The sequence below is a fragment of the Calidris pugnax genome, unplaced genomic scaffold, assembly GCF_001431845.1.
Source record: "Calidris pugnax isolate Ruff unplaced genomic scaffold, ASM143184v1 scaffold103, whole genome shotgun sequence".
Classification (NCBI taxonomy): Eukaryota; Metazoa; Chordata; class Aves; order Charadriiformes; family Scolopacidae; genus Calidris; species Calidris pugnax.
The window spans coordinates 6,677,594-6,704,296 of NW_015090990.1; the positions used below are offsets into that span (position 1 = coordinate 6,677,594).

The 26,703-nt window shown below is 36.3% G+C and overlaps 1 protein-coding gene across 1 annotated transcript in view; it reads left to right on the forward strand.

Annotated features, from left to right (window-relative positions):
* The first annotated feature begins 1,708 nt into the window (after window positions 1–1,708).
* The window catches only part of XIRP2 (xin actin binding repeat containing 2), a 45,388-nt gene continuing 20,393 nt past the window's right edge, over window positions 1,709–26,703 (forward strand). The window contains exons 1-3 of the mRNA XM_014954132.1: window positions 1,709–1,759; window positions 5,938–6,234; window positions 23,677–23,830. Coding sequence (XP_014809618.1) covers window positions 1,709–1,759; window positions 5,938–6,234; window positions 23,677–23,830 — 502 coding nt within the window. The remainder of the gene's footprint in view (window positions 1,760–5,937; window positions 6,235–23,676; window positions 23,831–26,703) is intronic.

The window sequence follows — 26,703 nt, forward strand, 5'->3', positions numbered from 1 at the left end:
AAGTAAGATTTCATGTCATTTTTATGAGTTAAAAAAATGTGGCACAAGAGCAGATGTAAGAGTACCCTTAGAGTACCCTGTACTTAGCTGAAGACTCCTTTAAACTTTCTATTAAACAAGGAGGTTTAGCCTGAAAGTCAGAAAAGTCTCCATTATACTACAGAAAGAGAAAAAACCCCAAGTGTAATGAAAGAAAACCAAGCGTTGCACACCAGAACTGGTTGAACACTTCTGCCTAGTTGGCTATAAGAGAGAATCTGAAGTTAGCCAAGTAGTTGGGAATAACAATGAAAAGTGGATGCTTCCTATGTTTGGATATTTTTACCTGCTGACTAGTCCCAAACACACATCCCTAAGAACAGCATTTGGTGAGAGGTTACAAAACTCATTCTCTCCCTGCGTGTTCCTGGCTGGTCTCTTTGGAAAAGGAATTCTGGGAGGCCAGTCTGGTTACGCTGACTCACATATATACACCTATAGAGATGGTGGCCCAGCAACCCCAAAATCTGGCTGTGTTTGCCCACAGTGGTGATGGCCAGGTCAGAATGCATAGCCTCTTGACTTCAGTCTTCACCTGCCAATGTGCGATCGTGACAGATGTGGACTCAGCACTCTCTCAGAGATAATGAAAAGACATGTTAGCTGAAAGAAGACTTTTTAAGTGGAAGCTATATGCCTGTAAGTATTTGGGTCTGACTTTCCGCAAACACATAACAAGGGATGGAAATGCACAGCTTACCATTAGTGGAAAGTGCTGTTTTTCAGCATTTGCCATACAACCACCATTCTCTATTACGAGGTAAAGAGATGTCTGCATTGCCTTTATAAGATACTTGGCTCATGCAACAGATTCCAGGGTTTGGGTTGGTTTTTTTTAAACTGAGCAGGATTATCTTCCTCAATTGCCAAGTCACCTGCACTTAACAAGTTCTAAGATTTAAAATTATTCATTTCATATGTATTTTCTTCTTTGAATTAATTGTTCTAGCCAATAAGCAGTATATATTCGAACTCTAGCACCTATGCTATAGTAATTGCCTTGATGGGAAAAGTAGCTAGAAAGGTCAAAAGCTTCTAGAGATTAATCTAAACAATTTGATTAGATATTTAGGGCAGGGGGAGAGGTGGGAGGAAAAAGTAACAGCCCTGTAACATAGCAGATTAAAACAAAATGAAGGGAAGACAAAGATCTTAGAAAATCCTTCTACTTTTTTTCCTGTATGATTTATAATATGTTCTTTTGGTCCACAATGAAACCCTTGAAAAGCAATTATGTTTATTACTTAGAAAACTAGCTGCATTGGAATGTGGTATCATTATGTGGTCTGAAATCTTATCCATTTAACTTATGACTTATCAATTGTACCTTTTCTCCAATACTTTCCTAAGTGCTTAAGAACCAACTAATTTTTACTGGAAGGTGCTTTGTTTCCTGCCAAAGAGCACTGAAACAAAAGCTGTTGCCTCCAGCCTTTGCTACTGCTAAGCAGTGTAAGGTGAGCACAGGCAGCACAGCCAGAGGTATGGCAGAAAGCATACTTTACCTCGATGCCTCACTAAATAATACATTGGCAAGGCAAGCACGTAAGAGATTTGGTGTCTTGTAACTACTATCAGACGTGTGTCTATCAAGCTTCATGTTCTTTAGTCAAATGAGACTAATGAATTAGAGAACATTTAAATTTGTCTTCCTTTAAACAGGCACACAATGAGTGCAGCACAGCTACAACCGGAAAACTTGACTGAGAAGAACACAGCGGTAAGTCCAGTAAAAACACTCAATTTAATGCTTTTTTAAAAAATAAATAGGCTGTCTAGTGTGGGGCCTGATACTGCTCATGTAATAAATGAGAATGAGGGGATAAAAGAAAAAAAAATATGCACGTCTTTCCTCAAGTCCCATGAATATGAATAATGCAGTCTCTAGTCCTCTCTTGTTAGATGAGAAAACGTGTTGATTTTGCTGGTAAGATACAAGAATTAGTGTTCCAGTGTGATTTACCTCAAAATACCGGAACCTTGTTACATTTGCTAGAATAGAGTTCTGCCATAATTTAAAGCTGAAGCAACATTTCTTAAAGTTTTATTATTTAGCTATGCATGTTTATATCAAGATAAAGGTTGGTATGTTAAATGGCAGCCCACATAAATCTATTTTCTCAAAATATGACTAGGAGTTTGGAAGTGCTTTACGTTTTGTACTAATCAAGAACTCTCTTAGCTCTTTTCATAAACTTGTCTGAGCTGCTTTTGTTAAGAAGCGTCTGAAATGTAAATGAAGAAATGTTACAGATACTTGAGGCTCTGCTTACCTGCAGAGGAAACTGCAAGCTTTTCAAGCCAAGGTGTCAGAAGCACGCGCCTAGCTATCGTGCACATTTAAAGGGTCCTTAGGGGAGAAGAGATTATTTAGTAAATGGCCAGTGAACATTGCCACTGGACTAGATGATTGTTGTAGATCCCTTCCAACTGAACTATTTTATTCTATTATTGACTAGATTTAGAAGGGAACTTAGGCAACTGCTGGTCCTCTTTTTCAGCCCCCTGCCTGCCTTCCCTCCCAGCATTGCCATAAACAAAGGGGTCAACTGCTTTTTCTTCTGTAGCCTCCACTGAACCTGGGGGGTTGATCTTTAGTGGTTGGGAAAACGCATTGGGTTGAATGAGATACAGTCTTCATTTGCAACGTATTGGCCCTTTTCTCATAATTTATCCCAAGATGGCTTATGGATCCCCATGGATTCCTGACAGTGCATATTAACTGGAACCACGTGTCCGGGGTGGGACATAAGGGAAGCTGTCAGAGGCAAGAGCTGGATGAAGTAGTATGGGAGATCATGGAAAGGACTTCTCAAATACCATCCTCAAAATATTTTTGGTTTTAGTGTTGGTTTTTTGGTTTTTTTTTTTTTTGTTTGTTTGTTTTTTAATTGAGAGGGAAATCCAGCTCAATATGCAGTGACAAATGACAGCTGTTTGACAACAGGCTGTTTTCTACTGTCAGGAGAGGACTGACCAATTTATCAACAAGTTCAGGTTTAAAAAAAAAACCACTGAAATATCTGCAATTCATGAGTCTACAAAATCTATAGGCGTTCCTATAGCTCAGGAAAAATATACATTTATCAGATTTATTACATGCAATGAAGAATTACCGTAGGCCTCTTATAAAATTAGTGGGAGAGAGATGGAAAAGATCCCAGAGAAGAAACATGAAAGAAGTAAAGCCTAAAGTTTGATTGCAGTGTTTGAATGCTGTAATATCGCTGGCCTCAGAAAACAAACACTTCATGCAAATAGGTAGCATTCACAAATACCTACTTTTGAAGGATACATAACATTTCAGGTAGTTCCTTCACAAAAAATTCCCCCATCAGTTTCTGCCAGAAGACTGCTCACTAGCTAACTTGTTTGCTACTGCAATCTTGCTCTCTTCAAAATATCTCTTTTGGCCACAGAAACACACTTGAGCCTCCCAAACCAGGAAAAATATGATGGCAATACTCCCTGCCGAGTTTTAACCTGGCTGAAACCTTTACCCTATCACATTAATAATTCTTTTTAAAATAAGATGTCCATTTTTATCAGCATGTGACTGTTATGAGCAGGGGTTTGGTACAATAGGACTGAAACGGTGAGTGGAACAGACTAAGTTCTACCCTGCCACAAGTCCCATAGATAGGCAGGCTCGTGTTCTGCAGCTCTTGTGAAGAGGATAGTCACAGACCCACAGATGTGAATTTGCCTGCAATTTCAGCAAATTCAATAGTGTAGTAAGGTTATTGTCACTATGACAGAATAAACCAAGCTAAGTTTTGGGGAGAAGTGAATAGGCCAGAGGGAAAATGTGGCCAGATAGCTGCGAGCTAAAAATAGCAAACACAAAAGAAATAAAAAGATATTTCATAAAAGCATAATATCTTGTTCTCCCCTTTGCTTAAATAAGATAATTCTACAGGTGACCAGTAAAAGTTAAAAACTACATTCAGCAGAGCCAGTGTGAAATTATAATACTGACTTAGGTCAAAGTCCAAATCTGTACTTTTCTTCTTTCCTCTGTTTTCTTCCTACATTTTCATAAAAGCCAAGGCTCTACAACTCTGAAGAAACAATTAAAATAACTGACTATTTAAAATATGCAGTATTTATCAAATATTTTTCTTGAAATAAATTCCCATTAGTATTCTAAAGTGATTTAAACTACCGTGAACAGGTAGGGAAGGAAATTAGAAGATCAGCGATCAGTTTTACAGACAGCAGTAATAAAATTTGAAAACCTCAAATGACCTCTAGGACACACCAGATTCTGGTTTAAGTTTTTTGTTTGAACATTGGCATTAACACCTACCCCGAAAACCACTGAAACCAACAAAAGGACCCACTAGTAATGAAGCTAAACATAGGAGAATGTGGATATTGCATAAGCACACTCACCTAAATTTCACAGTATAAAGTCAACCCTTAGATGCAGTGTAATCAGGAGTATCTCTAACATACAGCTATGAGTTAGCGTGAATGTTCTTAAGACTGGTGAATTTAACAGCTGTTCTTCATTTTGGGTTAAAAGTCAGGCCAATCAAGGACCTTTGATAGAATCAGGCACCTTAAAACAACAGGCACATGTTGCAGGGGAAGGAAGGGTGTTACTCTTGTTTGCAGGAAGAGGAGAGGCATGGGGGACAGTTGCATCAGTCAAGGGGAACTAGCAGGATGTTAACCTAGCACTACTACACAGCCTACTACTACCAAAAAGATAAAGGAGAGACAAATCTTGGGCCAATTTCTGGTTACAAAGGTGAAAGCTGTAAGCCAAGAAACTTTTTCCTGTTTTGTTCAGGGAAGATTCCTTTTAGAAATATTCTTGGAGCACATCAAATACGCAGTGCTTCTCCTGTGTTTTTTCCTCCAAGCCAAATATTACAGTCCACATTAATTCTGGTTAGAAATTGACTCAAAAAAACCCAAAGCCCAATAATGCAGGTTTAAGCTCAATCCAATGTAAAGGACAGTTAAAGACATAACAAACCCTCCAGCCAAGAAGGGAGGGGATGAAGAATGGAGATTTTACCTAGTAGTTGGGTCTCAGTTTTTGTCAACTTTTTTTTTCTTTTACTGTTTTAAATGCATGTTCTTTCTACTCAAACTCATTTTGAATGAGAGATTAAAACTTACCTTTGAGTATTCGCCACAGGACAGAAAATCTTGAAATCAAACCTCTTGGGTGCTGATTTCAGGAAATGGGTAGCAGATTTCACTGGTGCAAAATGATAGAATGGCAATTTTCCTTCCCAAGTGTACTGTAAGAAAGATGGAATAAGCCTTTGTGAGCATACAGTCAACTGATCAGAAAGATTTGATATCAGCACTTAGTAATCTACCTGCCAGAAGAGTTACAGTGCAATTAGGAGCATTGTACTGGGATGTGTTTCATACTTTCACAGCTAATACAGTAGCCCTTCTGTCTCCTGGCTGCATTAAAATGCTGTGTCTCACTCTACCATACTGACAGCTGTATCAAATCTAAAAGAAACCAGCAGTCACCTGTCACAACACCTTTCAGTGCAGCACACATTGCTTACCAGGCACTCATTCATTAGCTCTGCTTTGTCTGAAATTCTCCCTAATTGTGTGCTTGCTGCTTTTCTGTTGATGATAGACAGCAATTCTGCTAGCAGGCTTAAGAATAAAATATCTGAATACCACCCTAAATTCACTCCTTAATTAACGTATTTCTGCTGTATGAACACACTGAACCCTTTCACTGACTCCTACTGGATTTGGTCTTACTGGATCTCGCTTTCCATTGGGAAGTGGTTTCTGTCCCAGCCTCTGTCCTGGCCTGTCCTGTGACCCGCAAGGGCTCTCGAACAGCCCTGTGGTGGCCTCTGCTGTCATGGTGCTGCCTATCACTGACCCATGTGCATGTTGCATTGGCAGGGCACGCTGGATCTGGCAGATTTGCCCCTGCAGAAGGGCTCTGTGGAGCTCCTCAAGCAGAGATGGGAGTCCGCCAATGCTACAAGACCTGGCCTGATGCTCCTGTGCTCACCAGCCCCACGGTCCCTGGTGCCGGGCAAGATCAGCTGCAGTAGCACCATGGAGAAAGTGCCAGCAGGCAGCAGGAGGGCGGATGCGTTCAACGAGGAGACCCTAGGTGGCCCTCAGCAGATGGAGGACTTCCCCATCACTGTGGAGGAGCTAAGGAGTCATTTCGAGGCCCTGGGTGGCAAGAAGGTAAGTTCCTGGTCTAGGCGGACACCTCAAGATGAATCGAGATGGGCCCCAGGTCTGCAGGGTGGTTTTTCTAGCTTCACACTGCTCCTCTCCTTTGCCTCACTGGGGATGGGCAGCACTGGCCACAGCTCTCGTTGATGTCCTGAGGACAATTTGGATTAGTGTGCTGGCTGGCACTATCTGCCAACCTGATAGGTATGTTAGTGTGCAATTGTGCTTGGCCAGTAGTTTTTAGGGGAGCTGAAAATCAAGATATTATGGCCTGAGAGAAGAATTCCCAAATGAAACTATTTTCAAAAATTCTGAAACTTTCTGAAGCAATTGCTTCCTATTTGTAGAACACTACTGACTCCCTTTCAACTGAGAAACCTGCTGTCGCTTCACCCATTGGGTTTCACTGGCATAACATGATGGGCCTGGACAAATTACAACCTTTATTTGTCATCAGATTTTTTTCTGAGAACGTCTGCAATTTTTTGAAGCTTAAAAAATGCTTCAGAGACGTACAGGACACTGAAAAGCTTGTAAGTGATATTAATTAGGGCAACTTCATTCATTTTTGTGGCTTAAAATTCTTTCACCATGCTTTGCCACTTATGCATGAAAACTAAAATGTGCGTGCAGGTTTTGGTTCCTGATGGAATACTTTATACCTTCCACATTGTAAATCCTCTCTTCTTGTTCAATTATTAAGTTAAAAAAACCCATAAATAAATAAAAAATCCCCTTTGAATAATTTTTACCCTACTTCTCAATCAAAGTTATACTAAAACTTGATGTCACAACTCTGTGTTCTACCACCTTCCAACTGCTGCAGGATAACCCTTCCAGCCCAGGTAGTCAGTCATTTACCCATTTAATTTTAATGCCCAGAGTGATTTAAACATGACTTTCTGGTTCAGAATAATGCGTGCTGACCATGGTATAATTTGTACACAAAACCCGGCTATGAAAAGATATTAGAAAGTTTTTTTTATGTGAACAGTAAAATAAAAATTCATGTGATTCATGAAAAATCTTTTCATCAGCTTTAGACACATAACAAAAAGTAGTAGGCATCAATAAAATAAAGGTTAAAACTTTATGGGATTATTGAGCACTTTAAAGACCATATAAAATAGTGATAGACTGCTGCTAAGTGGCATACTCAAATGATTTTTAGGGTGGACACCTTTTTGGTGGTCTAACTTTGTAATTTTTTTAATAACCTGTTTTTCCTATGGAGCAGTACATTCAGTATTGCAGACATAATCATTCTTGTAGAAGCAAATTGGTTCATGTTTTTAATATTATTGATAGTAAGAGCTCCTTATTGAGTGAGCAAGAATAATTTTTTTGGATTTAAACAGCATACTTCACTTGACAGAATTGCAGACCTGTATTTAAACAATAATTACCAAGAAAGGAAAAGAACTCCTTACTCCCAGTTTCAGAACCGTTACACCAATTAAATACTACTTTATTAGGGTTTCTTTGCAAAATTTACTGCTGCTCCACCTGCAAATGCTATGAATTCACGCGCAGCTTAGAATCTGACCATTAGTACTACAATTTCACCGATATACTTCATAAAAATTATTACCAAGTATATGTCTTTTTGCAAGGTGTTCTCCAAGTGAAAAATTATCATTTCTGATACAAATGGGAAGCAAAGGCTCAGCAAAAAGATTGGGAGGTAGAAGAAAAACAGTCAAGGAAGTGTTACTTTCTTCTTCCTTATCATTTGTTTGCCAAGAGTGTTGCATATGAAATGTATTTGAGTACAGTTCTGCTTAATATGAATTTTTTTCTGTGGCCAGCCAGAAGTGAAAAAAGAAACATACTCTCTACAGAACATGCCTTCTTGCTAAGTCACTGAAACTCATGCAGGAATTGCAATCATTAGGATCAGTACCTTGCAAAGAACATTGAAAAGCAGATGGTGCTTATAAACTGGGAGGAAACAAGGGGTGGAAAAGCAGGAGGAACCATCCCCTTTTTCAGAATTCAAGTGGAAAAGCTTGAACTCTGTTTTCCTGTTCAAGACAAAAAATAAGATTTATATTGCCTTTGAGTATTTATTTCCCCAGCATTGTACAACATCTTAAGGTTTCCAAGACACAATCAACATGAAATGCAGAAAACCAGAATCTGCATCGTATAAAACTTTCACAATGTCAGCATGACTTCAATTTTTTTAATTTATATTATTATTTATATATTTATATTTTTAATATATATTATTTATACTATTTATTTTTTATTTTTATTTGAAAGTGAGCCTACAAAAAAGTAGGCATTCATACCAATGATGCTGAAGAAGTGTGGATATTTAAACTTAGGTCATTCGCTTACAAATTTTGGCAACACAGACCAAAGGCAGGACTGACAAGGTTTCAAAACAATGCATTAACTCCATAGGTACAGGAGTTCTGTGAAAGGACAGATCATTTCAGCAATATGAAAAATTGGAGCCAAACTGCTGCTGATGACATCAACATCTATGTCTAAGATTTAATGGAAAAAAAAAAATAGTAGAAATTGCTGATTCCTCCACCGGTAATATTGAATAAGCATGAAAGGAATAAAATCATGCAAGACAAATAGGATCCACAGCAACCTCAGGCTTTGCATGTATAGAGCCTGGACTTTGTATTATATTTTAAATTAATATACTGAAGGCATTTAAAGGTGCATATTAAGTATTTGACGCGTATCTGGTTAACGATAAGGACCCTAAATGTTGGAGGTGAGAAGGGGATTTATTAATATTTATGAATGTTAAGTATTTCAGCAGTTAAATATTACACCATGAGATAAGATACTTGTAATGAAAAACAATAGCAATTTAGTATGTCTTCAGAAGAGACATTTTGACTATAGTTCTATCAAGAAATCAGTGATACAAGAAAATACTTATATCACAATATAATGCAAATCTATGAAAAGGTTTTAGCAAACTGCTTAAGATTTGATCTCTTTCAGCCATAGCACATTTCCATGGGCAGGAAGAGTGAAGGATGGGTAATGAGATAATGCATTTTTCTTGCATTTTTGTAGTGATTTCACCCAGAAGCAATAGGAAAGGTTACAACAAAGTTAGAAATGGCTATATGTAAAACTAAGTCAAGGCCATAGAAATCACAGTGGAATTTTTTAAAGTGTCAACAAAATTTCTTTAAGGGTCAGTGCCAGCAAGCTATATTGCATTTATATTACATCACATATATTACTTATGTATAAATGAACATGCTCATTAGCCTTATGTTAAGAAAAAGACTGCCAACTGTTGTAACCCTGCTTAAATGGACTAATCAGACTTTCAAGATCAGGGCCCATCTTATTACATTATTCCATAGGGAAAATAGATTTTATTCTAAAAAGGCAAAATACCGCTGATCAAAAATTCTAAAACCTCTCATTCAAGCTGCATTTCCATTGCAGTGCTGTTATTTGTATATGTACAAAATCCACAGAGAAAAATCAGGGCAATTAAATAATGTTAAATCATGAAGTGACTTCTAAACAATTAGATCAATTATATAACGGACCCTCTGCTGGTTCAAAAGTTAAAGACATTATTATAGGCACCAGACTTTTGGTGTACTTTTCATCCTGGTGGCTACATGGTGACCTATGCCCAATCCTAATTATTTGAATGGAAGTAACACTTCATATTGCAGTAAGAGAATTCAAAAAAGAGTAAATAGTCAGGAGGAAAGTTTAATAATTTTGAAGCTAAATCACATGGTGAAGTCAAATTACTTCTTCCTGAGTTTATCCAAGTGGAACTTGGATATATTTCCTTCCTAGGAGTATTAATAAGTTAATTATTAAGTCTGCTGTCAGAGCCTTTTAATGAAAACCTATAGTATCAGGCCTGTCCATATCTTTCCATTATTTAGAAATAAACTTATGTCCCATTCTGATAAAATGAAAACTATTTTTGCTTTTCTATAGGAAAAATTTGTCGCTTAGGAAATAATAATATATTAAACCATCAATTTACTGTATCCACTTATCACTCCCATGAAACAACTATTTTAATTTATTAGCACTCCAAAGCATTGAGATGTTAAAACAGCTAAGGCCTGTGTTTGCTGGAAAGTGATTATGTATGTTTTTCTTAAAATATGTTACAGCATCCCAACTGAGAAACTAATTTCATGCCTACTTTTCAGAGAAACCTATTCAAAGAACTCATTAAAACCATTCATTTAAATAATCTGGTATATGTTCATTAAACTGTGTCCTTTGCAGAAAACATATGAACTGCTGCCAGAAAGTAAATGAAGGGAACAGATGTTTAATGTAAAAGGTTAGACCTTCACTAGAATTGTTTAAACAAGCAGCATCTTTTTTTGCCGTAACATTCTCAGAAACATTTACACTAATTTAGCATAGCCATGTAATACAGAAAAGAACAGAAATCCCACACCAACAGTAGGTCAGTTTTGTACCCTGTTAGCATTTGCATCATTTGTATTTTTTTATGGATGAAAGAAAACAAATAGTGAGGAGTGCATGGGATGGCCGAGGGCTTAACCTTGCTGAAAAGCTAGATATTGAAAGCAGTGCTGTACGGTTGGCCTTCTGGATTTTGGTTTCATCTCCTCCTTAGTTCATTTTTTTTGTGACACAATGCATTCCTCCTCTTTGTTTTCATGAACTTTTTAATAATGGCAAAAAATTCCACAACAAGGAAAGGCCACATTGTATACGGGATCATGGGGAGCCCGTTTTGGTAAAAAATTCACATTCTTTTTTTTTCCTAAAAGGAAAACTTTTCTTCTAATCTTATTTATATGTACTGTTAAGCAGACTACAATTTTATAAGGAACAGTATGGGATGGACTGTAGTCTTATACCCTGAACTAAACTTTCCAAAGGAAGTTTCCTTTGTGCTAAGATTTAACAAGTTTTTTGCTTCGCAATATTCTTGATGCTTACTGCATATTCAGAATCCACAGAGATTCATCCTGTATCATGTGCTGAGGATAAGGGTGGCTTATTTTTAGGATCACTTGTCCTCAACAAATTGCCATGATTTCAGGTGTGGGTCATTTTGTCTGATTATTGTCTGGCTCTATTCCCTACGTTCTTTCTGACCCACTCTTAAAAAGACTTCTTGCCTAGGTTTTCAGCTGTTGTATTTCTAATTTAAAGAGGCACTTTTCATCTGTTATGATGAGTTGAGGCTTTTGTGGAGTACAGTTAGCTAATAGAAAAACCGATTTTGACAGTGCATCAAACGCTGCTTCCTAGGATGACTGACTTTCCTAGGAAGGCTAAAAAATCTGAAAGTTCTTTCTGGAACAAGAAAGCATTTAAATAGAAGCATTTAAAAAACACAAAGCACATTTTCTCTACAAGATTAAGTAAATTATATTTTTTTTAATGCTCTTGAACACAGTCATACTTCTATCGTGGCATGGTAACAGATATACCTAAAAAGTTGCACATAGATACCGCAGTTTAACAGGTTTTGTAAAAGTCTGTAAAGTGAGAACAGTGCATAGCCAAAAAGACTTTTTAGTAATACAGGGCTTCTGACAGTTTTTGAGACATTGTTAGGACTTCTATGTCTATCACTGCAGATATGACGTTGTTTTGCCTTTAGTTCTTTCAATAAAAACCAGTGAAGTTAAAAAGAAGTATTATTTTATTTTCTGCTACCTGAAATTCTACAGCTGAGCCTGTAATTTGGAAATGGAGTAAATGGAGGAGAATCTCATTCAATTCAGGAAAACTGAGAGGACTAAGAGCATCAGGTTAGGTTTTTCTTTCAAGGTGCTAATACACAATATAAGGCTATTATGTAGCAGTTGAATACAAATGTCTATATATGTTTCTATATGCAAATGAAAAATAGCACCGATGAAATATATATGAAACATATATTTTGATGAAATGATGGAAATATATATTTCCATGATATGTATGAAAAGAAACACAACGTTGTCTCATTTTGCTCCCCCTCCTTGTTTTTGGGGAGTGATTTTTATTTCTTTAGCCTTTTCAGAGCGTAAGCTGCAGTGGTTATAATAAGAAATTAGATTTTGAAAGAACCTGAATAACTTCATTTTTTAAGTTGTTAATTTTATTCTGAACAGATAGATTTGATGTTTTTAATATTACTTTAGGGCCTGATTTAGCAGAAATTACCTTTGCGTAAGTTCAGGATTATAGCTAGCACTAGCTAGCACTGACTAGTCTTTGGCTGAAGTCTTCAGAAGACAGAGAAAAGCACAGAAGCTCTGCCTTCATATGCAGATATTATCTCTAACCTGACTGTGTGCTACTAAGCCAGCACACCAAGAGAATGGAGACATGAGGAAAATGTTCCTTCAGACTTCTTTTGAAAGGTGCACACACCACACAAAGTCATGAAAGGGTTCTTCTTTAAAGAGATGATTGCTTAGAAATGACCCAGAAATTGGGTGCTGTAGAACTGATCTTTAACAGTTTAGTATCTGCAGAGATCAGTAAAATTAAAACCTTTTAACTTAGAAGTTTAGAATCATACATTATTGTATGTGATATCCATTGAGTTTTGTCCAGTTTGCTCTTAAGGGTGAAGAATTGTGCTTTCTGGGTCACTAAAAAAACTACCTCTTCTCTTCCCAGACACATAAGCCAGTAAATACCTCTCTTTACCCAAGTGTATTTTTGTTGTATGGTTTCCAACCTATTAGCCAGCGGCATCAGAGCTTGATAACCTCTGTGGGAAACTGACCATAAAGCACTTGGAAAGGCACTGCTCCTTCCTGTCAGTTGCCAGAAAATGACCTTTGGAAAAGTATGTTTCATTTATAACATGTTCTTTTAACTTCATCTCCACATTTAGTTTCATTTTAGTTTGCAATATTTTATAGACAATACTTCTTATCCTAACTAACTTCTTCTTAAGTATTTGTCACTTGTGGCAGAAAGCAACAAATCTTAAAATGTTTTCACTGTCATTCTGTCTCCTGGTATACTGAACAATTTACCAGCCTGTGCATCTTAATCAATTTTTGAAGCATGGAACTGATGTGGAAAGATGGAAAGTAAATGTGTCCATTACTAGCATGTCTTGGGAAACAGCATTTGGAGGGAAATATAACATCTGAGTTAAGCTGATTAGGAGGGAAATAAGCTTGTGACATAAAGTCTGAGGAATCCACAGGTGGTGGTGCAGGAGAGAGCAGATCCATAAATTAAACCGGAATGAAAGAGACATTACTTGCTGTTGCAGAGTACAATGTGTAATGTGTCAAATGAACAATTTCAAGTTAATCAAACAAGCACCTGCCCCATACTCACAATCACTGACTATTTCAATAGGCTATTAAATATGTAAAATAAAATCCCAATATGTCTATTCCTGTTATCCAACCTGTATAATGTTTGTGAAAATAAACAACTCTCTTATTCTCTGACAGTAACTAGTAGAAAGAGAAGTGGACTCACCACATTTTCTGAAGTTGTTGTCATAAGGTTGAAGTAAATGGGTCCAAAATAACCATACCCAGGAGTTTCACACTACTGTTCTGAATCTTAATGAAAGCAGAACAAATCCTGGGTTTTCAAAGAGAAGTACAGCATAGAATACATTCCATCTTTATATGTCTGAAGTACAGGCAGTACCAGCATACATAGGCTGTTACAGTGCAGAAGGTACAAATGACCTACTAAATACACTATACTACATCAGCTGTCTTAATAGAAGAGATCCTCCTTCAGGGATCCTTTTCACAAACAATACCTCTCATGTGCTCTTCTGTTTGTACTCCTTTACCTCTGTGTCTTCTCCCTTTTGTCAGCTCTTTTTGTTCTGTTGTCTCTTTCAAAAAACGTTGTGTAAACATGGGATCCTTTTTTAGATGTTTGTTGCCTAGATTTAAAGTAATGTGGCATGTTATCTTAAAGCTCAGCAATCTCTCGGGAAAGAAAAATGAAAATACAATTGCCATGCTTTAACCCTGTTTCTTTTTTTCTCTCTTGTGTGCTGTGCTGAGATTGTATGTTTATTTCAAAAGTAAAACTTGGTTAATAAGATTAGAATAGTAGATGTTACTCAGGATTAGGCAGTTCGTGGACTTTGTATACCCAGGAGTGTTCAAGCTATGCACTGTCTTTCTCTGAAGCTGTTTCTATGAAGTTCTGTCACAGATAATTAATATCATTGCTGGACTATGGGTACAAAAATAGGCTATTAACACTAGTTTCGAGAATCTCCACTGTCTCAGAGTCTCCAACATTTACCATACTTTACAGCTCATCTTGAATTCTCTGTAGCTACATCTCTTACGTAATACTGTCTTTATACGCTCATTCTTAATCTTCCATTGTAGAATGTGTTTCATTTTCTCTTATTACTCAATTTCAAACATCAGCCCAGTATCTGACCAAATGCTACTTCTTAAAAATATGGAATGCTGCTAATACATACTTTTACTTCCTTTTTTAGATAGCAGTATTGTGGGAAAAAACTATTTTAAAAACACAGAATGAATATTGGATAAAAAAGCCTTTGCTTAAAATAGTTAGTTGAGCCCATATGAGCATTGTATTAAAAAAAAAAAAAAAAAAAGCAAAAAACTCACCAGTGGGATAAATCATAATTTAGCTCACTGAGAAAAACTCCACAAGGAATTTTAAATTCAGGAGTGCTGTAGACTTCACTAGAAGTTCCCAGCATGTATCTCTCTGGTGATGCGCAGAGCAAATGACATAGAAGGTTCACTTGATGTGCCCTGTATTATTACTGAATAAATGAAGAATTATGGGTACTTCAACACATATGGCTTACTGTAGTTTTGGAAGCAATATCAGAGCATATACAATATGTTTAGGTTTCTAAAATTAATATAAGTTTAATGGAAATAAATACATTTAAGACATTAAAATGTGTCAACTAGTTGGAGCTCTACTAAGGGAGAGATTTTCTTTAGTTGGACTAAGCCTGCACTTTTTTTTTTTTTTGCTCCTGACTACATCAGAGGGATCTGCCACAGTTGCTTGAACAACTAACAGAAAATGCACTCTCTGTCCTGCTTCTAGAAGTGGTATCAGTGGAGTCCAGGAACTAGCATGCTCAGTATTGCTGGAAAATGAACAAATCTTAGAAGCCAGGCAATATTTTGGAAGGAAACAACATGGAGTATTGAAGGTGAAGATTGGTTTATGTGAGAATGTGCAGCTAAAAGAAAGTGAACTAGAAATATTAGTCATTTTGTAAGTCATTTGCTTCTCCACTCTGCTAGTGCTGCTTCTTCTGCTTTGCTATTTTTGTTTTCCATTTCACACCACAACATACTTCTAATAATTTCCCGCTATTTAAAATAGTTACAAAAATCATGAAATAGCAAATGACTGTGGAAAATGACAACAGAAAGAATGTAAATGTCTGCAGCAATACTAGACACAAACTGAGCGTGTTAGAAAACACCCCTTTCAAAATCATTATTTTGTTTTGCTTAAAGGCAGACACATATATAGATATTTTAAGACTGTTAAGAGGTCTAAATTGATATGCCTCTAAATCTAAGTAAATTTCAATGAGATAGCATGCAAAGAAAAGAGAATTGTCAGTGAATTTAAGAAAGAAACAAAAAAGGTCTGCATATGCTCCCATAAAACCCCAAATAAATAATATTTTTTTTGCCAGTCCCATACCTGCAATTAACAGTAGCACTGATAAAATAGTGGTTCTTAAATTTCCACTCTAAGGGTGAAAAAACACTGAGACTTTACATCCCTAAATATGCACTGTATGAGAAAAAAAATATAATAAAGAATAAAAGTATAAACTTAGAGCTGATAGTGGAATTTAGTACATAGCAGCATTCCTTTTACAACTGCAATGCAAAGAGGGTACTAAGTTTATTTTGGAAGCTTTAAATAAAACTTTACTGTGCTAAAAAAGAGTAGGATTATTTACAAAAGTGTGGGTTTTTTTTAAATGTGGTAAAATTTTTCCTAATTACTTTGGAATTATTATATAAAGAACAAATTATCACATTTGACTGAAAAGTTTGGCAAAAAAGTTTGGTAAATAAAAAAGTGAAAAAAGCAAGAGATAGAAAAGGAAAGCTACTGCATTTAATTTTTGTTGTGTTTCATGTCTTAATTTATGCCTCCTATGCGGTAAAATAGCACTTTATGCTGCCCCAGGTCATGATTTTGGAAAAAGAACTCTGACATTATTCGTGGTTACAAATCACACTGGTTTAGAAAACAGTTTCCATGACTTGAACCAAGCCTGGAATTTGCGGCCTGTTAATGCTGGTTACAAAACTATGCTGCCTGTACCCTATCCAGTCTTTTATTGCTGTTCTTTCTAATGTATTTCATATTAAACACAGCTGTCTCAGATCTAGGCTTGTTATTTTGCATGTTTTCTGGTAATGCATTACCGGTGTTTTATATAGACTTCTAGTACCAACTTAGTATAAATTATTTGATTTGTATGTGATTTTATTTCATTTTGCGTTTAAAAGCTGTAGTAAGATTTACTTCTGCCAAGTTTTTCATTTTGCAGTTTTCATAAATTTTATGTTGGTTTAGTTTTTTACAGATATTGTAGCTGGCCTACTTTAAACAATGTTACTCAATCATTGTAGTACCACATGCTTGAACCATGTGGCCTCAGTTTCCTTATGTGCTTCTAAAACAAACAACCGGTTTGTCCTCCAAAAATGCCCGCAGAGATGGACCATTGCACAGTATTGGTTTAGGAAGAGAAGTTTCTATAGCTACTGATGTCCTATAGTTGTCTATTTAATCCATTGTCCAGTTACTGATTCATTATTCATTACAAATATTCATGATCATATTGTGAAACCTGCTAAAAAGTTTCAAATCAACATATTACAATGAGCTGCATATAACTGATATTCCTTCCATGGGACAGAGTCTAAACAGCTCAATAATTTAATGTATGGCAAACCCTGTTAACAATTAAAAGAATTTCCCTTTTTTGTTCAAATAATTAGGCCACTGCTTTTTAAGTAGTAAGACAAGGGACCCTGTATCAATTTTGCTATGGTGATAAGTGGCAAATCAGTGGGAGTTTTGGTAATTAAGAGTGGTATCTGTAGGCAGTTCTAGGCAGAATTTAGCCCCTGAGTGTTTTTTCTTAGTGTAGAGCCCCATTCTGAAATGGCAATTCTGCAAACAGATCTTTTTCCTCAGGTTGACAACAAGCTCTTTTCAGGGCCCCTGTTCCATGTATACAGTAGGGTTATTTTATACCTTTCTTCCAAATGAAAAACATGTCTTATTTTAAAACTGTCTGTAACAGCTGGATAAGCATCTCTAGAGCTGGTCTGGGGATAAAATGAATGAGCAGGTTCCAGGCAGCCATAGGGGTTTTTTTAAAGCTGCTTGAGAAATTCTGTCTTAGTGAAGTGGTGCATTGCAGAGAATCAACCAAGAATTGTGGCTTTGTCTCAACAGTTTACTTACTGGCTTCATAGACTTTATGCAGCAGGTGTTATTAGCACTGCTCTGTAACAGTCACTTTAGGGGGTTTGTCATCAATCTTAATAACACCATCAGCATTCCGGCAGATGGTAGACATGATTCCATGCACTCCCTGCTTCTAAATTGCACCAGAATGGATCTCCATCATATTTTTAATTACAAATAAGAAATGTATCAGAAACAGACTTGTCTCATGATGATATTTCCAGAGGCTTTTTCCAGGCAGGCAAGGACTATGTTGCTCTATCTTTTAATTTTTTATATTTCACTGAGATTGAGTGATTCACAGGAGATATTATCAGCTCGTTCAGCACTAGAACTAACCTCAAATCATTCCTATGTACTCTTCCATGAAGCAGTCTCTTGTTTTGAATTGGAATTTGAGATGCCAGCTTTTTGTAGACAACAGTAAATGTTAGGAGCCAGTCCAGCAAAGTGCTTAGACATTAAGTATAACTTGAGTTGCTATTGAGAACAATTATTTGAATAGCAACCCTCAAGTGTTTAAAGTTACAATCACAATAAAATGCATTGATAGATCAACACTTTTTGTTAACTATTTTTAAAGCAACAGATTTGATTTCTAAACACTCATCCTACTGCTCCATTAGTTTCCTACCTCATCGCCCATTTATGGAGTTATTATTTTCCTTTCAACTTACATGCTTTTACCCTTTCTCTTTGGGCCTATTCCTTCTACCCTTCTTTGGCATTTCTGACACATGCATTCTTTTAGTGGAAACCATAAATAAACTGAAAATTAGGTGGCAATGTCCTTTATGTAGCACATGCAACAAAAGTAGCTAAGACATGATGAGATGGGGATGAGTGCATTTTTTGAATACACTTAAAGATGTCCTTAAAAAAAACCCACTACATTAATAGTAGCTTTTGGCAATCTATTTAATGTACTGACTGCAAATTCCTCTTCCAATCCAAGGTAGCTCAACGTATGCAGAAATGGTAGCACTAATTTGGTAAATAGTTTTCCTCTATTTAAAACTTTATGTGTTCTGGCTTACTGACTTTTAGATTAGTGCAGGACTGGACAGCAAGTGGAAAATCCACTATCTAAATAAAGCATAGTCACTCAGTAGGCCACTGAAATTGGAATCTTTATCGTTGCCATTTCTAAATGTAATGACTGCATATTCCTTGAATTTTGGCACTCTAGTGCTTTATTCTTTTCATTATGTCTAAAGTATGAGATCAGAACATAAAAATAACTTCTTGTGTCACCTTTTTCTGACAACCGTATTCAAAAATAGAATATAATATCAGAACCAGTGGATAAAACTGAAGTAATTACAAGACAGAAGGTTACTTAAATACAGACAGATTTCAAAAAATTATGCCCGATAAAAAATGGAATAAACACTGTTAAACAGGGTGCTCCACACAAGAGTCTATGTCTCAACCGAATACCTGCTCCCACCAAGAATACACATATAGTTACAAAAGCTTGACATTAATTGAACCCTGCATTAATGAGAAAGAAAGAGAAAAATTATTCTTCTTTTAGTTTTCATTTGGCAACTTCTGCAAGAGTTGCATATATTAGCCTCTAATTAAGTACTTCTTGGCACTATCTTGGTGCTTTTTTGATAAGTGGCATTTATGTTAATTCTATCCTTATTAAGCAGATGTCTCTGCCATTCACTGTCATTAGGTTATCTGGGTAGATACCCCAATAAAACGGTATGCAAATTAAATTTATCCTCATTAAAAACAGTTTATGATAATCAGAACACCTTCCAATAACTTTTTCACAGTAGGAAATATCATTTTCTGAGAATAAATATAAGCTCTAGCACTTCAGCCGGAGCAACAGTGCAAGAAAATCATCCTTCAGAAGCCCCACTAAGACAGGGATGCTGTTTGCAAAATAGGGCTAGGGCAGCTGCAGGCTGTCATGGTGGGGGTACTGTGACAGGGAAAGGGAGGAATAGAAGAGAATGCACTTGGGCATAGAATTGGTTTGTTTAGAAGAAAATGTTCTGCGCAGTGCTAAGCATGCAGTTCTGCTGCCCCAGAACATCATCACTGTTTCTCAGAACACCACCATCCTCACAGAGATCATTAAATGGACCATTCAACCGTACAGGGATTCACCATATCAGGGATTTAAAGAATACGCATAACTGTGGAAAGTTGTGGTAAAAGCTAAAACTAGCTATGAAAATAAGGATAACTTAATTAGAAACAACTAAAAGATAATTAATATTTTTAAAATTACTGATCTACTACAGTGTAAGTATATTTTTTTGATAAATATATTGGGAGTCCCCCAAAATGTTTGTGTAATTATAGAGGAAAATATAGTTATTCTTTTTTGGGTACATTATTATGGGCAACAGTACAGAGAAATCAAAAGGCAAATTAACAAAGAGATTTGGAATAATAAACACCGGTCTCAAACTACTTAATATGAAGCTACAGTAAATTACACTTAGCAGCCTATAACAAAACGTTTCACAGGACTAGGATGACAAATTAATATCATGGCATAAAACTGAAAAGAGTATTCCTAGAACTGGTAATTGACACTGTTTACTGAAATCTACAAAAACTATCAAATATAGAACCCACTGCAGTCTTGAAAAATGGGACTAATGCTCACTACAAAAAAACCCCTGAGATTTAGACAAGTTTCTAGGTGGAAGAATTGATCACTAAAGTTAAATGACAATAATTTATGTGTAAAAAATTTGTAAATATTATCCCAGATTTCCAGGTTTTTTTGACACATAAGCTTTTCTGAACACCAGAAAAAAGCCAAATAAAAATACCTTCTGCCATAGTGGCCAACATCTCAGAAATCTGTTGGTATTTAATATCAACTACAGTTGATATTAAAAATAGTCAAAACCAACACATTAATTTAAAAAAAAAATCCTATTAAAATAAATGTCAAAAATACTAACTTATATAAATTTTATAGGTAATGGAATTGCTACTGCAGAGATAAAAATATGCTACAATTTAATAAAATTAATAGAGTTAAGAAAAATGCAAATCAAATTTATATTGGTCCCCAGCTTGCCAGAATACAAATAAGAAACAGTAAACTGAAGTTTTTTAGCTTTTACTGGTAACTACTGTAGTAGGAATAAAAAAAAAAAACCACCACCCTAGATTATTTTGTTCTCAAAGATGCCCATGATACTTGGAAACACGGTATATTTTGAGTTTTTGGCTTTGTTCTAATACTGCAGAAGTTAGAACATCATTAAAGTGATTCTCTGGTGTTGACTACTGAAAGCACACACAATACTGTGGCAATATGATCCTGAGGCTGTTCTCATTTATGCCAGGCACTGGCTGGTTGCAGAACCGGAGAAGTCGCAGACAGACATGGTCAGGCTGATCTAACAACAGGCACAGCTGCATTATTTTTTTTTTAATTTCTCCTCAGCATAGCCATTTCTGCATCACAAACTGCCCGGATCAGATTTCAGACATAATGGTCGGCTTTTCAGCTGTTTTAAACCAGAATATTATAATTAATACTGGGTTGTAATTAATACTGGGTTGTAATTGTAACTGATAACCAGCTCTTAAAAAGGGTACAAAATGAATAGCAGTTTGAAGCTGCAGCCCGCCCCACACAAAACACCCTATTCATTTCAGCCACCTGCTGTCTCCTGATACCCTTGGCACACGAGTATCTCGTTCCTCTCAGCATACCTACGTTCTGGCCAAGTTCTCCATCCTACCTCTGCTGCAAGTGCCCACCTGCACGGTCAGGTCTGCATTGTAACCCAGCCTGGGCACAGAGCTTATCTTACCAGCGCGGCGCTACTCTGTCATTTGTCAGTGGGATGTACAACCGGAAAGCATCCCACAGACTAGTGAGGAAGCGTACAAGGAAAGTGTCATGGAGGAGAAAGACAGCTACTTTCTTCTCTCCAGAAATCTTTCTCTTACTATTACCCTCCAAAAATATTTTCCATAATTGCCAAGGGAAATGTTCTGCTAATTGTAAAAGCAGAGGATCACTCAAATTAGTTTTAAACCAATTATCTCCTACAAATCTGCTAAATAAAAGGCAAGAAATCCCACAGTATTGGTTAGGATCCCCTATACCACCTATAAAGGTATGTTAGGAATCTAGTCATGTTTAGGTTTTTCCGGCATGTTGATTGTCGTTCCTGGCCTATCTGTAAAATTATCCACTGGATTGAAGATTACATCTTGAGTTCAATTCTGTGTAAGCATAACAGCAGCAATCTTTTGTGGGAGGGAAAGGATGGTACAGGGGGAGACACTGATGTGACAAGATAACTGATGATTGTTGATACTATAGGCATTCTTTCAGAAAAAAAGGAGTTCATAATACTCATGGTAATAAAACATCTTCAGCCTCTATGGTCTAATCAGTTATTTGTTTCAATGCTGACACATCATACAAAAATCTTTCAGCAAATCTCAAGCAAAAGCTACTGTAACTCACAGAAGTAGACAGATTGTTATAAAGTTATGAGTTTCCACAAGACATAACCCATTGTACATGTACTAGAAGGAATACTCTTGCAAAGAATGATTACAGGTCAAGAAATGAAGTACAATGCATGCTTAAGATAAAAGCTATCAGCAACTTTGAGAAAAGCGTAAATCTATTAAAGATGGGTGAAGCACAATTTTTCTTGATTGCTAATGATGCACTCATTTTAAAAGTAACACACTTGTTACTTTACTTACTTCCAAAACTTCCTGACTGTTAGTTTCATAAAAATCAAGGTGAATGTATTAATTGATTATATGCTACTGTGAACTCACTTTGTAAGTGTTCTATTAGAGGATTCATTAAGTTGCATTACATTAAAAAAAGTTTTCTTTTTTTTTTCTTTTTCTTTTTTTAAAATGGTTACTGGAAAATAATCTCCAATCTAGGATAATCAATTCAGGCATCAAATTTTGCTCCTTCTTACACGTCATGCATAATATCCAAATCAAAAAGCAGTCAGGAGTTACTTCAGTGAGATCATATACATGGGCAGCACTAAACTAGTAGAAAATAATAAAGTTGTCTGCAAACAATAAAAAGAAAGTCGTCTAATGAAGGCACATTGAAGTACATTTTGAAATTAAGTACCATTTGAAAATGCATGCCATATAAGCAATTAAGGGCTTTGGCAAATAAGTTCTGCAAAATCTTGCTAGAGAGATTTATGCAGTCATGAGGCCAAACACCTGCCCACTGTCCTTCTGGATATCGCTACCTCTTGTAGCGGGACAGAGGAAGTGGACACGCAGTGGACCCTTAATGCTATTCACTTGCAAAAAAAGTCTACTTTTGCTAGTCCAGCTGTTTCAGTTATTTACTTAATATAAGAGCTGTAGTTGAGATTTTACAGACATTGTCTCCAACTTCATACTGAGTAGTGTATCACCTGGAAGGAGAAGAACCCCAAAACACCAGCTTCAGCACCCTAAAGTGTTGCTTAGCAATAATTTACTCATTTTGCCTCGGAGGGCTGAGGCCACAGTGTAATGATGAGATACTAATAATATTGTGTAAACTATCTATATGGAACATTAACCCACTACTGTGATAAGCTAAGTTCAGTCGATAGGTCACAGCAGAATTGAAAATCTAATTTCTGAAATACAAATGTCCATCTGGTCTCCAAGATATCATTTGTTGTTTTCAAATATTCTTACATACTAGTAAATGAAATTAATAAATTTTCCACTGACAACTTTTCTATGTACAGTGTTTAAATGAGCAATTGGTGCTTTTTATTTTGATCCTTACCGCCACCACCACTCTTCTCTTGTAGAAGAAACCATGTGCAAGCAATGACAAAAGAAAACCACCAAGCATCGTTGTCTGCAGTGCTACAGAAATTTATCCTATGGCAAATTTGGAGAAATTCCCCAAAATAGCACTCCCTGCTATTCTGCCTCTTCATAAACACTCTTCCCCCCAAAACGCACATCTGTTTCCTGCCAATTGCTTTTAACACGCATCCTCTTGATGTCTTCTAACAGGAAACAGAAAGTGAAAGAAGTTCACTTTCATCAGCATTGAAGAGTCAGCCTGGGAGCCATTCTGTCATTTCTCTGAATGAGTCTAGTGTGAAAAGAGGGAGAGCAATCTTTGAGAAGATGTCATCAGAAAATGGCCACAGCAGCAGCTCTGAAGGTTAGCATCACCACATTGATCTGATGCCTCACTTTGCTCTAAGGCAGTGGTCTCCAAACCTTTTTGATGGCACACCACTATCAGTAAAACATTTTTGACCATGCACTCCCAATGTTTGTATATATATTTATCTACAAATTGTATGCATTTACTAATCTACTAATGCATTATGTATGCAGGCAACATACATACAAATAGATATTAAAGAAGGATGGTGGATGAAATAAATAATTATAATCCTTTAAAAAGTGTTTATTTACAAAAAATTTTTCTTTCTGCACTCCAATGGACTGTTTTGCACAGCCCCATGGGTGCACACATCTCACTTTGGAGACCACTGCTTGATGGTATCAAAGAGCATACATATCTGTGTTTTGGTTTGTTTTAACACAGAAACAACATGCATGATGCAATTCTCTGATACACTGAGTTCTGAGTGCATAGGACTTGACTTTATAATAATCTGTAAAACAACAGATTATTCAAATAAATAGCATAAAAGTCTTGCCTAGTCTTTAAATAAGCCATTTACATAGTATGAACCAATGACTGACTACACTCTTTTTTTGATCAGAAAATGTTTAGTCTGCACGTTTAGCATTTCCACACTCTAGCAGATAAAAGGGAAAAGGAAATTTCAGTGTGCAAGACCTTTTATAGCTAGTGCTGCTATGTTTATTCTGCTCATTTTTCAAACTAAATACCTGATCTTTTACCAGGTTTAACTTTCAGCCACTGTTTATCTGTTTTTCCCTTTTTTTTTCCTACCAAATTAAAGAGATCTTTAACACCTGCTCATTTCTTCTCGGAAGGATAATTATACATTATGACCATATCACCCCATAACCTTCTCTTCCATCAACTAGGTACAGCTGCAGTTCTCCATGTAGCAGTAATTTTTGTGGCTTTTCTCTACATATTCTCAAGCTTTTCAGGTATCTTTTTTTTTTTTTTATAATATGCCCCTTTTTTTTTTTCCCCTTCTCATTTTAGACTCTCCTAATTCAAAGCTCTTCTTTTTCCTCTCTAACAAGAGAATGGAATCCTTCATTCCATACCAGCTTTGCCTCTGAGTCTAAATTGGGCACAGTATAATTCAGAAGCATTTTTTTGGTCCACCAGGAATAACAAAGAATATGAACTATGTAAAAATGCATAGTCAACAATTCATGCCTCTTACAAATGAAGCTTTTTCTAAAAATGTGACAGACCCATAGGGGATAATGTTTTTCTATGCTCCTGTGAGAGCCACAATACTCCGTTTTGCATTCAGACAGTCTTAGGAGAACTAAATTCCCTATAGACTCATTTAAGTGTTTGAAAGCACTGGTGAAAGATCTTAAACTTCTAACAGCTAAAGTCAGACACTGAAATCTGCAACTCTGCACTTGAATAAATATTCAGGTCCTGAAAAATATAAGATAATGCTGATCCATAGATTATTTCTCCCATCACCGTGAGTTTTGAGTTTTCTACGACCAATGACAATATATGTCAACTTTCTTTAATTTTCAAGTAAGAGAAATACCCTCAAAACGTTAAGGAGCTACGGAACTTTTTGTTACATATTTCAATTATGCCAAAATCTTATTTTCCTACAAGAGGTATCACGGAACATTTACAGCAAGCCGTATGACTGAGTACCAACAACTTGCATTGTCTCCACTGAAAAACAATAAAAGCAGTGTTCATACTGCTGTTCTACCTATCATGAAAACCTGGAGAAGCCCATAAAGAATAGCTAAAAAAACTGCAGAAACCCAGAATTCTCAACTCCTGTTATGCACAGATTTGCCAAAATCTGTTTACTTTATAGAATTGATGTAACTTATTGTTAAAAAAACTTAAATTCTCTGCGATAGATGATATTGTATGAGTCCCATATGACAAAGGCAAACAGCTTTTTGTTGGCACACTTCACCTTGGTAAACATAAGCTTTTCCTTAAAAACCATTTCATCACAAGCACATATTTAGCCCAGAGAGAATCTGAAGATATTACATCTTTAAGCTCTCTTGAATGAGCAAAAGCTTAGAGCAAAATTAGCAAAATTAATGAGCAAAAGCTTAGATCATATAATCTCTCATACCACCACAAAGAGTTTCACATTGTGTTATAAAACAACAGGTTTCTAAAGAGAGGGCATTTCCTGTTTTAAAGCTAACAAGAGAATAGTTTCTATTACCTTAACTCCCCAGGTGGCTAATAATATGTATCTATTAAAATGTTTTTTAAAACAGTCCATTAAATTCATGGCCCCAGATCAGCAAAGAATTTAATCATGTCTTACTTTAAGCACGAGTATTCCCATTGCGTTTAATGCAACTATTCACATCCTTACAATTACGTAGAGTCCAAGAATCCCTTGTTGAATCTGAACAATTCTAAGAAAGTTTTCAACCTCTTAAACTTCCTTGAGTTTTAAAGCAATGGCTCATAAATATCATGCTGGTAGTAGTCTGCTACATAATTCAATCTGCCTTTAAAAATGAACTGACACTGCTTGGCTATGGTGGACTATCCCTCTGTGTTGCCAAAGCATACTTTCAACCTTTTCATTGTTTTGGATAGATTTGGTTTAATGTACAGACCTCCTACTTGAAGAACAGCAATTTTCTCTCTCTTCTGATTTCTACTTTCTCTGCAAACCATTTTTTTTCCTACCATCTGATTCTTACTGCTGCTATTATTCTTTCTTGAACTGTAGCAGTTCTGCCTATCACAACTATATGCAATATGCAAATATACCGCATGGGATAAGCGTAATATAAAAGAAAATTATCCTCACGTAAGTTATGAGTAGGGTCAGGTAAAAATACTAAGAAATTGGGTATATTTACACTGAGACACTCTTCCCTGCATGTCTGCATCTT